The 18,311-nt window shown below is 42.1% G+C and overlaps 1 protein-coding gene across 1 annotated transcript in view; it reads right to left on the bottom strand.

Annotated features, from left to right (window-relative positions):
• Window positions 1–455: 455 nt before the first annotated feature.
• HS6ST1 (heparan sulfate 6-O-sulfotransferase 1) overlaps window positions 456–18,311 on the bottom strand; it is a 199,152-nt gene continuing 181,296 nt past the window's right edge. The window contains exon 2 of the mRNA XM_074877806.1: window positions 456–7,325. Coding sequence (XP_074733907.1) covers window positions 6,617–7,325 — 709 coding nt within the window. The 3' untranslated portion in view covers window positions 456–6,616. The remainder of the gene's footprint in view (window positions 7,326–18,311) is intronic.

The following is an 18,311-nucleotide window of genomic DNA, read 5'->3' as shown; positions in this document are numbered from 1 at the left end:
ATCAAAACCAGGTGCACACCTTATTTCAGTTCTGTAACTGGAGAACACTTTCACAGGTCACATTTGGTGAAAGCACTTCTGAACATGAAACAAAAAAATTTATTAATTATTCTGTAATATTTAGTATAACAACCATCATTTATTGCCTGCAAATCTGTTCCTTGCAATGACTCTGAAAAAAGAAAACTAAGAGGACTGTACAGTGTTAAAGGTAATTAATTTTTAAAATACGATAGGCTTTAGGTTTAAGGGCTTTTTGTACTGTTGGCTCGAATGTAACAATGGGAATAAACAGACTGCAGTTTCTACTTGAATATTTCTGTGTTAAGAGTATGTTTTTTTAGTAGAAAACAAATACCCTCCATCAACACCACTCTGTAATCCAAGAAGGCAAGACATATTACACTGAAACAGCATCCAGAAGCCAATGCAAGGACAACACACACGACAGATGCTCAGTTTTAGGGTTTATTTCATCTGCTAACACTCATTCTTGATCTAGACAAAAACAATTAGATGGGGTTTTTTTTAAATCCAATTTTTCTTGTGGAAGAAAAACCTTTTAACACTTTTTGTAAGATGCTATAAATAAATATATAAAGCTTTAAGTGTTACTTGGCTCAAGTTAAACAGTTGTCTTTTTATTTTTTGTTTTTAAGTTCCTGAAGTGAAAAAAAAAAGTGCAAACCATACACATTCAGCCCAATGGAATGACTCCAGCCACAATCACTTTCAGAGAAGCTGAATCTGTTTGATCTACAATACGGAGGATGGAAGGCGGGTGGGGGACAGTTGTATTTTTTTTACCCTCAGTCACACAACTCCTAGAAGATAAGAACTGAGTTCCTTGGTAGGTAAAGCACACAAGAAAGGGGAGAGGGAAGAAAAAGGAAATCCTGCCTGCATTGCCCTTTCCCTTCCCTGTGCAGACTGTGCAGCAAAGAGGAAAGAACGGACAATATAAGCAAAGCCTCAGACAAAAACATGACAATGAAAAATAAAATCGGATACCAATAGGGATGGTGAGAAATCCTGTGGCTGTTGTGTGTTTGCCTAGCAGACTACACACAAACACAGAGGAACCTCACATTGAGAGAGGGTGGGGATTTTTGTTTTCTCCTTATGAAAAAAAGATGAAAGGGGCAATAAAAATAAGTTAAATCATATTCCAATATGTACAAAACAAATCATGCTCAGTAAACCATTTGAATATAAAATTATTCATTATAGTACAACTCTCTCAATCCAGTCTGCAGAATTGACACCTGGGGGAAAACAGGGAGGGGGAATTGTGGGGCTTTGAGGGATGAGACAGACTCATTTAAATCTTGGGTTTTTTTCAGCTTGCATGGCTAAAAATTACAGAGAAAACCACCTGCAGCTGGGACAATACAGGCTTTAATACCCACGTGCTTATCAGGACTGCATTCACCTTGGCAGAACTCCTGTAGACCGGGCAAAACAAACAGCCACAGATAGCTCGGATTGTGTGCACGGACACAAGCTCCTGCTGCTCGCTGGTTTACCTGAACTGCTGCTAATTGACCTGTGTTTTAAAGGCTTGGCTCTACTGCTGATCAGGCAGCGAATCCTGCATTCGCTTCTGCCACTGGAACATGATTTGCTAATATTAGTGAAAACAAGAACAAAGAGGTAACGCAGCCAGCCCTGTGATTTGAATCCAGCAGATACTGAGTTGTTTTCCAAGCTATAGGCTTGGAAATACAACATTTAGCATAGTCTGTGTTGCGATTTCCTGTAGCACTACCCATTTTTGTGACACTTGGAAAATTCTACAGGACAGGAGGGGGTGTGAGTAACTCTAAATGCCAGTAAGAAGCTAGAGATGCTTTTAACCCCGGGATATAAATCTCAGTCAGGCCCTGTACTGTAATGTTAGTTGTTACCTTCTGTAGCTGTTCAGTGGTCTCTGTGAAGTGATTTGATGGTCTCAGAGTGAAAACTTTCTAATTGATATGTGTCTGTACTGCCACTGTGGTGGTCCTTCTGTCTTGCTCATACTCTCAGCAACTGCACTGACCTTTCTGCTCCTACAGGACAGCCCTGGGAGAGAAGATTCAAAAGCTCATTGGGATCTTCCTTATGCTGCTTCCATTGCCATCCCAGTTTTGTAAGCAAGTAAGGGACTATGGGGTGCAAAAACATCAACCTGAAGCACTCCCCATTTATTCCAAAATGGGGCACAAAGGAAGAAATTCAGGCAAGCCAGAAATTCACACTGATCCTTTGTTGAGGGGTTTTTTTTGTTGATGACTTTGGACCCCATGACAGCCTGGGTCTGCAACCTTACCAGTCAATCCTGCTTTTTGTGACCTGGGTGGGGTACAAGGTGGCATCTGACTGCCTGGAAAACTTTGGAGGAGGCAGACTCCTTCAACAGAGCAAGCTGGGATGGAACAAATGAGCAAAAAAGTTTTCTTCAGCAACAACACCCACCAAGCAGTGAAGTTAACACTGTTCAGGTGACTAAAAGCAAAAAAGATCTCCTTCTTAGCACTGCAGTGTGTCTTGGCCTTTCCACCCTCCCAGAGCAGGAATGGAGTGTGCTGGGAAATCCCTGCTCAGAGCATCACCCTCGTTTGTGGGTGTGCAAGGGTCAGCACAGTGTAAGATGGCAGAGGCTAAGAGGTAACAGGTACTGCCAGTCCAAAATGCTTGTTCACACTAGTACTGCTGACTGTATAAACCCTTAGAAATACCTTACACAGCCCCAGCTTTTGTAAAGGCTTTTCACAGGGTATCCCTGGCACCACGGCAGAAACACTGTGGGATGGACAAGCATCTGATTAGGTAAAATCTGAATTCGAGGGGAACTGCCTCACCAACTCCAGCAAGAGACAGGTCGCAATCCTGCATCTGCCCTCACCGTACCCAGCACTCACCTACCCTGACCTGGATCATGATGCATGGACAGGCCCCCTGAAGAAACACTTCATGTAGTGAAGAAGGTCTCAGTGCGTTTGGAAGTCACAGGAAAAACATTTTGGAAGAAAGGGGCAGATATTGAACAAGAATGTACTATCTGGCCACTACTTCTGCCGGAGTGCCTTAAAGCTGTTGTTCTCCACTAACTTTAAAAACACACATATTTTTCATGTTATTGTAGCATCAAATAATCAATCCTAAAAATAAAAGAAATTGTACCACTTCAAACTGTAGTACATAGAAATCACAAAAAAACTACATTCACATTATGTTAAAAAAGTTCCCTTAAACCCACTAAAGGAAGAAGGTAGTGCCAGGTACGTCCTGCAACCCGTGCTCTGGCACATGGCACTTACAATAAATTAACGCATGGCCTACAGCTGTAAACAGACCAGCAGAGCAGCCAGGGTGAGGGGTGGCTTTTGGGTCATTCTCATAATTTCTGATACTTAGAATCTGTTTCAAAGTGCCCTATACTTTCCATACCTTGGAGTACCTCTTTAGAGTGTGTAAATTTGTTATTCCCAATGTACAGGGGGAGGAACTGAGGGATTTGCCAGGCGCAGGATTCGGATTAAGAAATTTCTGCCTCAGTGCTAAACTGAGGTCAGCCCTCCTTTTGTGGGTTGAAGTGAAACTGTTAACAAGACAGTTTTCAAGATAGCTTCATTTCTTTTGCTTGTTACTGTAATATATTACAAAGCAAATGTTGGAACAAGGTCTTCTACTGACATGCTTCTATGGGTCAGAGGCTGCCTCTGATTTAGAGAACCCTGCAGATAGATCCATTAAAATCCAGCTGGTTACTCAGAGCCCATAACACAGAAACAACTCAGGCAAACCAGGCCAAATTATGCTGGTCCTAATCGTACACAGTCCCGTTTACTGTCACCCTTTGGTAGATGAGAGCAGAATTTGGCCTTCGGTACAGAACGGCTCTCCGAAGTCAGTGCCGGCATACGCAGACCTGCCTGGGCGCTCACCGCACGGCCCTGACGGAGCTGCGCCCATGTGCACCTCGAATATGGATTAGCTGCAGAAACCATTTGTGCATTATGGATCCATAACGCAGGATGCACAGTGAAAAGCCTTTGGGTAAAGCTGGAAACTGTGCATATAAAACAGTTGCTTTTTATATCCTGTGTATTGGTTTTGTGGGTAAACAGCCTGTAAAATTGCATTTTTTAAATATAAATGTTTTCTTTAGTTACAGCAACACATAAAAGCGCTGGGAACTAGCAGACATAGCTCCTCCCAGTCTTGGAATTCAGAGATGAGCAAATGGATTTGTAATACCTTCTGCCCCCAAGCCAACGACTGAAATCGCTTAATTTTGCTTCCCACTTTTCAGCTAGGAGGAAATGCTTATGGCGAAGATACACATCTCTGGGAACAGTGGCCATTTTGTGGCAGAACCTTAAAGACAGCAACACCACTAGTATATATTGGTACCAGCCAAATGCATGGGTTACAACGTCCCACTGTGCTTGTAGATGGATGAGCGTGTGCATGGGCACCTTGCAGCACCAAGATGCAGACCCGATCAAAATTCATCTGAAATCAATAGGAAAGACATCCTTCGACTTCGGTGGACTTTGGATCGGGGCTGTAACAGGGTTGTATTTGAGCACAAAGTGCTGTTTGTATTTTCTGTTCTTAAGTTTTCAGTCATCTTCACTCTTCTGGAGAAAAACATCTCCAAAAGCAAGGTGTATCCCCCAGGGTGTACACAGAAGAAACAAGGCAGCTCCTCTGCTTAAGGCAGCCACCTCCTTTGCAAAACTTAGCCTCAGTCTGAATTTGAAACTGTTGGAAACTGTACAGAGGCAGAGAGAGCGAATTAAAATACAAAACAAGCAGCACTCCAGTGGATTCGTGTGATGGGAAAGGGACACCGTAAAAACGACATGCTAAAGCTGAATGCATCAGCTCTCTGCCTCTCCTCTGGTGATTTCAATGCCATATTTGATCTGCAGTTAACATGGCCTTTGAAAATCAAATCATATTCCATTTGGTTCATAGTTTACTCTAAACAATAGCTGTTTCAGGTCTTACAGGCTGAGTAATAACGGGGTGAGACATGAAACAGGCAGAAACTGCTTCATTTTTATGCTTCCAGCAAAACAAAGAAGTGCTTGCAACAGCAAGAAAATAAGCCATACTTTAATTTGGTGAGTGGGAAGAGGAATTAGAGAAGTCATTGTTGTTCTATGACTCAAAAGTCAGTAAGCAGAACCTGGTTAGACTGTCACCACACTGGAGGATTAAACTTACATGAGTCCTTAAAAAACATCATTGAAAGAGAAAGAGTTCTGCTTTGAAAGTCGTCTGAGACTAAAAAAACATTATCCATGATTCCCCTTTCCAGTTTTATGAACACAGCTTGTTCATTTAAAGTAAGAGCTGCAGAACAGGCACTCTGCCAAAAGACAATGCGCACTGTCTCATAATTAATTCAGACCCATAGTCAGAAATTTCACAGCTCTGGAAGAGAGCCCCATCCTGTTCCCACTTAAATCAGTTCTAGTGACTTCACTGGAAGCAGGCTGATGCCCATTATTTCTTGATAAACACAAGTAAAAATAACTGAAAAAATACAGATAGGGGTATGTCTGTATGCTTGTTCTAGTTCAGTGTTTCACACAGCTACAAACAAAACAAAATCGCCCCCTCATCATGTTCCCATTAATGACTGATTATTTGCAGGGTCTTCCTGGAACTTGCTGTGCAGATTTATGAGGGAGTATTGCTATTTAACGTCTTCCTTTATTTTAGCATGTAGGATAGGGATTTCATGTGCTGTTAACACATAATACTGATGAAGGCATAAGCGGCAGTTGTGTAGGGTGACAGGATGGCATGTGAATGCACGTTTGAGCCTATGTGGAATTCAGTTGGCTTTTAATTTGTTTTGGGACCTGCCTCTGAAACAAATCTGGAAGGTCTGTATACGAATTCCCTATTATTTTTGTGATGAAGCTGCGTATGTATATGTGATACCAGTGCAATGTATCAAAACCACTGTGCTAAGTACATATCCTAGGCCATAATCAATTTGCTTTAATGTTTCTCATCCTCTGATGTTTTTCTTCTTTTATTTTTATGGTGCTCTACTTTCTGGCAGTGGCTGCCAGCTGAAACAAACTGGCCACCCTCGTGCTCAGATCACAGCCTGACAGGATAGCACATCCTCAACTTGGTCACGTTATCATTTACTTGCAAGCATTGCAAGTCCCATCCCACCTTCAAAAACACCCACAAAAGAAAGCCTCAATGTCCTTGTTTTTTAATTATGTATCTTTATATCATTATGCTCAAGGGATAAACAGATTTTAAAAATCCTACTTCTGCCATTTGTGTTCGAATTGTGAGGATAAGAAACATTCTTCTGTATTTGGCCTTAAGAGTGGGTAACTGCATTTGTGCATTTTTCACCTCTGCATTATAATGTTGACCCTTTTTTTATTTTTATGTATTTATTTATTTTTTTTAAGAATCTCATCGGTCTTGTAAGAAACAGTAAAAAGACCCTATGCTTAAGGAAGCAATCTATCTTCTGTTTTACAGACTTGCTTTTAAATAAAATATTTTTTGTTGTTTTTGTAATTTTACTTCCATGATCTTTTAAATGGAAACCCTAGAATATCATTAATATAAAAGTCTGCCTAGGCTACCACTTCTCTATAATATGGCTCATGTAGTCCTCAGTGGGCAAGCGTCCTTGCTCTTCGGTCTCTTCCTTGGGAAGTGCTTCATTGGACCGGTGAAGAAGCCTCTCTTCCCGATTCTTTATCCTCTGCTCCATCCTCTCTAGCTGCCGTTTGTACTGGTAGCGCTGTTGGAAGAGGTCCTTTGCATAGTCATAGAGCTGCATGTCCAAGTCATTGAGCTCCTCAATCCGCCGGATGGTGTCATTATCCACCTCCACCCCTCCGGCCCTGGTACTGTTGTACTGCATAAAGGGCCGGATGAATTTCAGATTAAAAGTTCTCTCAAACAGGTACTGAGTCTTTCTCTGGAACTCCGTCAGGCCAAAGAAGGCCATGTCTTTGAGGTTCTTTTTTGCGCTCTCCAGCAGGATCTGTGCTCGCTTGTTCTCTGGGATGAAAGACATGTTGTAGCAGCCCACTAAGCTCAAGTCAGCCAACATCCTCACTTGGCGGTTGTTGGCCAAATTATACGGGCAATCCATGAACTCCTGCAGCGTGCAGCCTGACCAGTCCGTGCCTTCATAGCACGACGGCAGCTCTTCAGGAGTTGGTGTCCTGCCATCACACATATGCAAGGAGGTCTTCCAAGTAGCTCCTCGTTGAACATGACGCCATTCGCTGAGGTAACGAGATACAGGGTCTCTCAGCAGTGTGATGTAGTAAAATTTTCTACAAGAAGAAGAGAAAATAAAATAAATACTCTGATAATAACAAGAAAGATGCTTGGCAAGCTGACATTTAGTGCAGATATCAGAAAGATAAATCAATGTCACAGCATCCATTCCACTGTACTCTTGGATTATTTTCTTCTTGCAATATCTCATGCAAAGTAGTTTGTGCAACATCAGACACATGTTTCTCTTTCTCATTGCCCACCATTTCAGTCTTGCGAAGTACCAGCGATTTCACCGAGACATTCATTTCCAGCAACAGACTGCAATGTCAGAACAAATCATCAGGATTCAACCGATCTACCAGCTTCAGAGGGCAACTGTGACTTCAGGGACTGCCTGGCCTTTCACACGACTGTGCGCCCTCTGAATCAGCCAGGACTTGCTCTGCAGGACAGCCCAGCAACTGGTCTGTTTATGAGCTGGGCCTATCATTTTCACTTCATGCAGATGCTGACCAGGACACCTACTGCTTGATTGATCTGGCTGCTGAGCTGAAATTTGGGAGTCTGCAGTGAGTAGCAGGATAACACCACAGGAACATAAGTGAAAAATAATGGGAAATCAAGAATACAATATGCTTTGTAGAAAGAGAAGGCATGAGTTGACAACCAGCGATAGTAGCAATAGGTTATTCTTATTTCAGCTAATCTGCTATCAATTCAAACAAATTTAAGGCACACTTTTGATACAAGAGAATAAAAAGGAGGAAAAAGCAAGACAATTAGGAGGAACACACATAGTGACATGGGGCATTCTTGCTCTTCCAAGTACAATGAAGTCCCCAACAATACAAGCTGTCCCTTGAACTGAAAACATGACAACTATCTTGTCCAAAGAGACTCTCCAGCTTCAGTCCACCTTGAGCCTGGATAAAGTTTTGGGATTGACAGCGATTGCAGTCTGCAACAGCCCTCTCCGGACAGAGGGAAACAGGCCTTTCCCCCCCAGCTTCCAGTAGCTTGGGACTATGGTGTCTCTGAGTGTTTCTAGAACAAGGAAATACCTTCTCTAGTTGTTAAAGCTGGCAGGGAATTAAATACACATGTGCTGCCTGCACATGGGGCTGTGTGACACTGTGTACAAACGGGAACACCTGGCAGGGTAACACACACACGCTACTGGAAATGTTTCATATAGGGGTGGTGGTGGATTCACTTCCCCATCAGAAATGTGTCTTTGGAATGCTGCTGTGGCTCACTGCCCTGCCGGCACGGCTTGGGAGAGCGGAATGGGATGGCCATTGTGAGGGCACTGCACAATTTTTTGGGGGGGGGGGGGGGGGGGGGGAAGTAAAAAAATTCTGCTTTGGCTAATATTAACACACCCATGTTTTCCTAGCACCTTCAGTATTACTCTTCCTAGCAGTAATCTAAATTACTGCAATAAGAGTAATTTAATTTTAAGAAAATACATCAAACACATTGCCTGGGAAGTCTGATTTTAAGGAATGTTTGCCTTCCCAATTTATTACTAACTTGCTGAAGGGTTGTTCCAAAACAGTAAATTTTGGTCTTTCCAACAATGGCAATGAGTGTCCCCTCTGGCTCCAACTCCTCTCCTGCTTTTTGCCTTCAGAACTAGGGCTGGTAAAAACATTTGCTATTTTCAGAAACTTTTCCATCTCTCTTCATAGCAAGGGTATCACGCTGTCTAGTAGTCCTGTCTAGTAACATCTGTGTACAGGGAGAGGGGAGAAGGAAGGGGAGCAGAGTGCATAAGAGAAAAACTTCCCTTAAATTTACCTCTTTTTCCTTCATTTACATTGCAGCCTGTAATGATTCAACTACCCAGACTGAGATGCAGCTATGATTTATATAGACAGTGCTAAGAAACCTCTAACAGATGGGGATAAAATATGACAGTGGAAGGAAAAGGAAAGCAATGATGAATGCCAGATGTTCAAGTGACAGACATTGATGCTAAACACTACCAGCATTTTTTGACTTGTGAACTGTAGCGGACTTTTTATTTACACCAATTTAATCCAAAGGTTTCATTTTTTCCTGAAGCAGGTTGAAGGCAATTTTTATTATGTGGCTTACAGAAGCAACTACAAGTTTCACCTAAGATCAGGGACTCAATTGTGAGGTATCCAAAGACAGGAGGAGCTGATTCCTGTCCAAAGCTGCAGTCTATACAAGTATGGATAGGGAAAAAAAGAAGAATTAGTATCTGCATTTTGTAGACGAGGGGAAACACAAATATTATATGATGTGCATAAAGTCAAATGGGTGTCTGTGGCAGAGCTGGCATGAATTGGATTCCAAGTCTGAGTCCAGTTTATCTTCTCTCTCTCTGTTTAAACTTTAGGAGTCTATTAGTAAATCAGATTCATAAATATCATGCAAAGCTTCTAGGGTCCATTGAAACAGAGACAGCTTGAACAGGACATGGATTGTAAAAAGGTTATGAAGCAAGTATTTCTTTCTTCACACCTGCACTATAAGAGCTATTATCTTAGTTGAGTTGATACAGTGGTAAATATTTTACCATGAGCGATCTCTCTCTAAGATTCATCTCAGTGAATAGAAAGCATAGGAAAATAGGTTACATTTTTTGAAATTATACTGAATTTGACGTGCCCCTTTCTAGGTCTGTCACATAGAAGAGTGTTTGAAGGAGGGAGCTTGCCTCCTAATACAGAAATAAGATGTATCTTTGGAAAGTGGAATACAGGCAGTGGAACCAGGCCCTTGGAAGCTGCCCCGATGGGGCATAAATAAAAAACCAACCCCAAACCAAAGACTGCAATGCAAAAGAATAGTTTAAACCACCTAAGTTAAGATGCACCACTGACATACTGAAAGTTAGGCTCCCAAACACGTATTTAGCTTTCTGGAAGGGTATTAGTTTCAGAAGTGCAGATTCCCTCAGCTCTTAGGGAAGTGAGCAGCACACCTTTAGGAAGACCAGGGCCTCAGGAAGCAGAGAGGTGAGCCACTTTTGTATTAAATAAATGACCACGGCCATTTTCACCCAAGGTACTTAAGATACTGAAGTTTCCATTCTCAAACTGTAACAGAGATTGCCTTTAAGTTCAGAGAAAAGTTAGGTATCTCTCTAAAGCATCATCCATTAGCAGTATCATTATTAACATTGCGAGCCAGAAAGTCGGGGGAACTTTGTGCCAGCATGGTTGAGAACACAGGCAGTGCCACTTGTCAGCAGTGGCTTGAAATTTATGAGGAACCACATGACTAGTAAGTTCTCTTTTGTCATCAGAGATAAAATAAACCCATAAAATACATGCAGCTGTGAGTGCCCTTCCTTTCAGCATGGTGCCCCAGACAGCTACTTAAGTATTCTGAAAGGCTCATTTCAGAAGTGTGGTCTTCTCCTAGCCCAGATGGTTCCACTCACTACTGCCTCATAAAAAACCCAAATAGCCCCAGTTTGGTCATGCAATGCCAAGTCTCACTGGCCTTCCTGGAGTTAACAAGCTTGATCAAGAAAAATGGACCTTCTAGTTAGTAAGGTATTTCTTTGCTTTTTCTTCCCATGTGAAGCTGGGCAGAACAGCATTACTACTCTTGTAGGCTCCCCTTCTACATATCCATGGGGATGGGATCCCCAGGAGGTCAAAGAAAAGCAGAAGCTGAAGTCACACCTCTGCCTTTTCTGCAGTCCCAATGTGAAAATCCACCTGAAGGTCCCTGAGGAATTTGCAACTTCAGCATTGCAACTTGGATCTGCATGCAAGCTGCACAGTTTTGTCTGAGGAAAGAATCACGAGCATATTTATAAAACAGAGCAAAATGAAATCATGTTTTTGATAAAGAACCCTGTGTTAGAACTGAAGTTTCAGGGAGAAAAAAATCCAACACTAGAAAGGAAGGGCAATCTTGTGGTTGTAGTACACAAATGAATTCAGGAAACTTGAGTGTAAGTACCCCTTCTGTCAAAATTAGCCTATGTGCCCCAGACAAATCTCTCTCTCTGCCTCTGTTTCCCATGTGTGAACGGCTGACAATGTCTCCTTTGTCTATTTTGGCAATTCAAAACATAACATCTTTTGGAGCAGGAACCGTCTCCTTCAATGATTATGCAAAGCCCCTGTTTCAGCATAGATTGAGGTCAGAGGACAATAGTTAACTTGAGGCATATTTTCATGACACAGGCATCAGGGGCACTGTTGCCCTACAGGATTTCCACCCCGGACCTCTCCTTCCCATTCTCACATAGCACAAAGCAGCCTTAGTTTTGCCAGCAGAGGTTTTTTTTTTTTTTTTCTGCGAGGCCATGCTGCAAAAGCAGTCACTGAGCAGATCTGGGTTAAAAATAACCCTTTCTTGCAGACATGAGGGAGTGGCTGAAGCCCCCATTTAGTAATACTCTGCCTTAATTCCTGTCAGCAGGTTCCTCAGCTAATGAAGGGGAAATGAAACCCTTCTTCCTCTAAAAAACCAATTCCTTCTCTTTTGCTAATACCCAGTCAACATAATTGTGATAAAGTGACAGATTCTAAATATTATGCTATTATCTCTCTTGAGTTCATTTCCCTTTATGCTTTCCTATACTCCTATTCGATACACCCTTCTTACTTCCCACTGTTGATCTCTAAAATCTGCCAAGAACTGCTTCTTTGACTGTGCAACCCCCTATTCTTTGCTGTGATTAAATACTTCCCTCCCACACAACCAAAATATCTTAATTTTTACTTCTACAGGTTCTTCACTGAGCTTTCAAGTGTCCCTCACAGGAAAAGCAAAATCTATAACAAGTTCTTCTTGACAACTGTGGTGGCCTTCCATCAGATAAAGAACAAAATAAGGATAGCCACTTCCAATCATACATGCTTCATCCCGCCTGCCAGGAGGGGGAAGGGGAAGAAAGCTGCATAGGTCAACTTCAACCATATAACCCCAATCTGTCAAAGCAACATGCCCTCAGGCTACAATTTTTCTATTGCTAACGAAAAAAAAAATAAAAAAAATCTTTCTATGTCCTTGCTAAATTAACTGAACTGAACAGGGTGTCTGCCAGCTTGCAGGAATGAGAAACATTCTGTTTTGTTTAAAAGAAATAGTAATGTCAAATTTGTGGCTGATTTAAGGCATCTTTGCAAGCCAAGCCTATGTATTATGCACTCCTCAAATAATTTGTGAGGGTTCTTATTCAATTCATACTGGCTCTCACTGTTTAGTTTATCACTAAAACAAGTAGTGATTTTGCCTCCCACCAGCGAAATGAAAACCTGCACCTACCCTGCCATTAGTCTGCAGGGAAAGACGATCTGGAGCTGCCAGCACCCCTACCGCGATCACGTAAACCCTCACCTTATAGAGACAATTAAGGGGATTATTAGGTAACGGTTATCTCCACTGAAAATGGACAGTGTAGCCTAAAGGAGCAGTTCCAGCAATGACTTACAGGTAAATATTAAGTAAAGGTGAGTCAGGTGTCTCTAATGACGGGTGAGCTGGGAATGTGGCAGATGAAAGTTTCTAAGGAATTTATATTCTCATTATAAAGTCATACTAAATGTTACCTACAACTAACAGATGCATGAAAAACTGTCTTACCCTTCTGCACAGAGCCACAAAATGACCTTCTGCTATGGTGGGAAACTCTGGGGTGCAGACCACTCTCCAGCCAAACCCTTCCAGACTTCCTTCAGTGAAAGTTGCCTCCTGCCTTATTTATCATCAGTACATCAAACCCAGCTTACCACTTTTAAACCCCAAAACTGGGAAGACTCCACATATTTCCCCCTTTACTTTACAGCCAGATTTCTTGCATAACAAAACACACTCTCAGTTAGAGATTGGAATTTAATATATGTACAATGATTACTTCCTTTGGTAGCAAATAGCCCTAATTTTCCTCAGTCTATTTCCTCTCATCTGGTGTTCATTTAGACTCTTCCTGCATTTCACACACAATAAACTCTTCAGCCCTTTAAAAGTCATAGAAAAAGAAAGAAAACCCCAAACAAACAAATAAACAAAATAAACAGGTCTCTTCTGTCCCCTATGTTTAAATAAAGGTTGCCACACAAAACAGCAGAAGCCAAGAAACTTAATAGTAAAGCCAATCCTCCAGTACTCAGACTGTGTAAACACCTACATGAATGTTTTTCTTTTTCAGTAAACGAGGGGGGTGTCTTTACAGCGAGTCAGTGCTTGCTTTGGCAACTGAGTTTGTTTTGCACAGTTGTGTTTGTTTTGCCTGATGGTCTCCGCTCTTGGGACTCTGCTGCACTAAAAGATAGGATGTTTTGAAATGTAACAACCAACCATTACACAGGCTCTGCTCACCCTCCAGATCTTCACTCAGGGACTCTTCCTAGGGTCTGATTTCACCATGGGCCAATTCCTGATGCAGCGATGCCTGGGCCAGGCCGCTGACAGCCCCCTGAGAGCTCGCCCCTAAAAACAACCCTCAGGCTGCTGCAGGAGTTGGAGGCAGAAGAGAATACTCTTGTACTACAGACAAATTGACATGCTTTTCTTCCAAATGGAAAAACTGAATTCTCACAAGACTCTCTTGGCTGGATGCAATCCAAAGCACAGGTTTCTAAATACACAAGGGTGGGTTTCAGCAGGTAAAATCGGGTGTTTCAGTCCAGCTACCCCTTCTTGAAAAGGAAGCTGAGTTTTGGGGAGGCTACACCCTTTAACAATTGGGCTGTATTTTTCAGAGTGTTTAAACAAAAAGCTGCTATATGAATGCCTGTCCAGAAACCACTCGCCTGCTTATTCTAATCTCAGGCATATGCAAAGTGGAGTCTCAGATATCACACCAGCTCCAAGAAACCACTAATAATTGATTGGCACCCCCTGCTCCTGTTAAGGTAACGAGGGAGTAAGAAGGGCCATTCTTCCAGCATAGCTTAAATGCAGTTTAATACAAACACACATTCCTCCATTCCCAAGAAAGGGGTTTCAAAGCAGATTCTGGAGTCTGTGGAACACCCTGGCCTAGCAACCCAGCATCTGAGTGCCTGCTGGGTGCCTGGAGCTTTGGATCCTCGCTGACATGACATGTCTAACTCCCTCTGAAACACAGGGTGGGGTACGAGCATCAGCAGCCCCTGAAAAAATAGCATTTCCATAGCTGGCAACATTTATATGGCTTTTGGGGCTGCAGCCTTACCTGCTGCCCTTCCAGTTCACAGTTACTGCCCACGAGAATTGCAGTTGGACTAGATGATTGTTGTAGGTCCTTTCCAACGGAACTATTCTATTCTATTCTATTCTATTCTATTCTATTCTATTCTATTCTATTCTATTCTATTCTATTCTATAAAACTCTTGGGGAAGAATAGATTAAAAATGGAAAAACAGAGTAGCTACAACAATACTGACTGAGGGTGTAAATAGATCTGTACCAGATTTCAGAGTGTAAATGAACCTGAGATTACTTAGGTCTGGTCTTTTGGATTTAAATACCTGTAGAGTCAGAATCCAGTACCTGCTTCTATCTTTTAGGAGGAATTAAATTGTTTTATATTCATTAAATATACACTTAAAAATACCAGTACTATTCAACCCAAAAAAAATTAACTGTGAGTAAGCATGCATGAAAAGCCACACCTCTTTTCTTCCTTGTGTATTTCACAAAACGTGGAGGATTTTGATGCTTCACAATTCTGGTGATGCATCATACCATGAACGATCACGCCGCAGTGCCAGCCAGGCAGTGTGAAGCTTGTGCGTGTGTGTACCCGTTTCTACCAAACACAACACATCTTTCTTGAGAAGGCAGTAGAAAAGATAACAGAAGCTAACAGTGAAGAAGGAAACAAGAGAGCAAGCTGCAGCTCAGGCATTTCACAAGAGGAACAACCACCCCTCCATCCACTCAGAAGAACTTTAAACAAAAGCTCTCCTTTTGGTGTTCGCAAGACACACGCAGGCTCTGAGTCATAGCTTTAAAAACACTGGATAGAGTCTAACACCATTGCAAGGGCCTTCTCCAGCCTGGTGGTGAAGAAACCCACAGACATGAAACCACAGAAAAGATCCATCCGTGTGCTCAATCCAGACATGCTGCAGCAATCCAGCCTTCATTTTGGAAGCTGTAGGAGCAACAAGGCAGTGTGGCTGCACGTGCCTCTGCACACATGGTGGCTGCAGTGCAGGAACAGCTCAATATGAGACGTCTCTATTTAAAGCTGACCTACAAAGAAAGGTGGGTCTGCAAAACAATAGTTGGAATACTATTACGTATATATTCCTTTTACATAGATAGTCTGAATTGTACTGGCAAAGGCTGCAGAGCTGGAGTAGAAGTACAAAGGATGTAAGTCAGCCTCAAGGGCAGATGGGTGAAACCATGGTTTGTTAGAAAGCTGGGAGGACACATGTGGCCTTGATACCAACACTGGGAGTGGCAGTATGATACAGACTATTCCATACCGATGAGATATGTATGTTAATACAAGGGAGCATTGCATGTCTGGAATCAAATGAATCAAGATAGATATGGTTGGGTATTAATTCCTCTGAAACCACCAGAAATGGACAATTTCAGTATCATTATCTCTATACATGAAATGAGGGTAAGCTTGTACCTTAGATCTCAGTGTTGTGCACTACTGACACTTGCTGTGTTCATAATAACACACGTGCAGCCCCAGTTCAGATTTGTTAGCAATATACTACTGATAGGCTTTTACCCAGGAACCAAGTATGGTCCTATCACCCTTATGTCTCATGACTGTTTTATATCCAATTAGTAGAATAGACACAGACTATGAGTTTTAACAACATCTCTGCTTTTCAAGAAAATTGAGCTGCTGTGTAAACACAAGAATTTCCTGTTGCACTGTCTCTTGCAAACAAGTTAATCTAAAAAAAGATACAAGACATGTTATGAACCTTAGGAGTGAACTGCCAGCTCATTTTTCAAAATGACAGATGTGATGAAAATTGGCCAAAGGCTTGGGAAAAAAAAGTGGGGGTCAGGGTGAGGGGAGCAGATGGGGGCGGAGAGGAAGGCATTCCAGAGCCCTCCGGAGCCTTGGACTCCTCTAGGACCCATTAAAAGCTTATGTTACTTGCACCGTTTATAAACAAGTGCTTTCTTTTGCCATCATAACCTTCCTCATATCAAGTGCTTAGGAAATGTTGACTGCTGTCTTCTACTGAAGCAAGGCACCAAAAATGACGGCAAGTTACAAATCAAATACCTTTGATTTATTACCTTTCCCAAGTTTCAGGAGGTTTGTTGTGATTCCTTAGTGACCTTAGTAAACTGACTAATCAATAGCACATCTGAATGCTGACAGACTGCAATGGAAAGTTTCACTGCCAGAAGGATTACATCAGTGCTGGCAGAGGACAGACGGTAGAAATGTGGCCTGCAACCCATGCCTATTCTTTGCATTCTTTTGCTTTTATTATTGCCCCTGCTGTCATCAAGGTAGGAAATTTCAGGATGAAAAAACACTGCCATTCTCCTTAGAAAAATTTTCACTCCCTTTGCTTATTTGCTCTATTGCAGAGACTTCCATTTTTATTGGTTTTAGCATTATACAAAATACAGATTTTAGTAACACATTACAGCCATGTTTACTGTAAATATTTGCCAGAAGGGTAATGTATCCTATTTTCTGAGTTTCTCCCTGTATGTTAGACATATTAGAATGAAGCAAGGAACAAATCAACCCCTGAAGAGTCATGAGACATTTGCAATGAGACGCTGAACTTTTCATCTCTGTGTCGGAGACCAATTTGTGCTGGGTAGGTAGCATAAGAGAGCAGTTGTCACCCTATCACTAGATAATATAAGTGAAAGCATTTGGGGTCTCATTCTAGCTCCAGGAGGTAAAGTGCTGTCCCCTAATAAACTGCCAGTGCAGGATGCCATGTTATCAAAGAGGCTGAAATTTAAGTCTCTCACTTGTCATCAGGACTGAGATGCACAGAAATCTACACAGCTTCGTACTGTCTTTGCCCTGGGAAGAGAGAGAATGCCAGGGATTCAGCCTCCCCAGGTGTCAAGATGGATACAATGAATAAAACAAGTGCATATTTTACCTAATAAAGCAGGATTTCTGCATATGATTCCTGCACACTTCAGGATGCAGAAGAACGAACCATTGGGATATTGCCACACAGAAAAAAGAAAAACGAGAAGCAAGCTGAAATAGTGCAAAGACGAAGCAGAAGTAGCTATGCAATATGCAAAGTTATTTATCCAAATCAGCTGCAAACAAAGTAGATAGGCTGAATTTGCATTTTCTTTTGAACTGTAAGCCAGCTTCTCTTGCAAATCACAGGATCTCCACTGGCACTGAGATTCAAGAAAGATTCAAGAAAAGGGTAACAGCATGATAGATAGGAAGCATGTCTCCTTGAAGAAGATTAAATTATAAAGAAACCATACAGGAAGATTAAGGGAGTAAGAGTAGTCAGAGGAGCAGATATTGATCGCTTATGCAGGACAATTGAATTCTTTGGCAACTGCCTGCCTCTGCCGAAAGGGATGCAGTATTTGTGTCAGGCAGCTGCAACTGCAACACAGAGACCCGTGAGTTGCTCATGGATCAATCTTGTTCCAATCGAAAACTGATGAATAGCTACTTTTATTGATCAGAGTGGGAAGACTCAGGAAACAGAATCAAGATGCACAGAATTTTGGAACTAGATTGACATGTCCTGGTCATACAAGTCAACATTATAACTTTCAGCCAGCCAGGGTACATGAAGAAACAAAGACATCCCAAGGAAGAAAAACACAAAGAGCAGCACAACCCGTTCCTGGAAGCAGCCACAGCATGAGCTGTTGCAAGGACTGGTTTCCAACGAGCTCCTCTGTGAGCCACGCAGGGCTGCTAGCTACTGCCCAGCAAAGCAAACTGATGTGAACTACGTACTGCGACACACCTAATGGCATGAGATAGGTGACTGGTCCTAATTCCATTTACCCAGTTCCTTCTTAAAATTAGTGCTGGGAGAGGTTCCCACATTGCTTCTTTTCTTGCAAGTAGTCATATTAGTGGCTTACAAAGCTCCCTCTTCTCAATTAACTGGCT

Source organism: Strix uralensis, chromosome 9 (assembly GCF_047716275.1).
Source record: "Strix uralensis isolate ZFMK-TIS-50842 chromosome 9, bStrUra1, whole genome shotgun sequence".
NCBI lineage: Eukaryota > Metazoa > Chordata > Aves > Strigiformes > Strigidae > Strix > Strix uralensis.
Note: the sequence above shows the minus strand (reverse complement) of the source record. Positions and strands in the feature narration are given on the sequence as shown.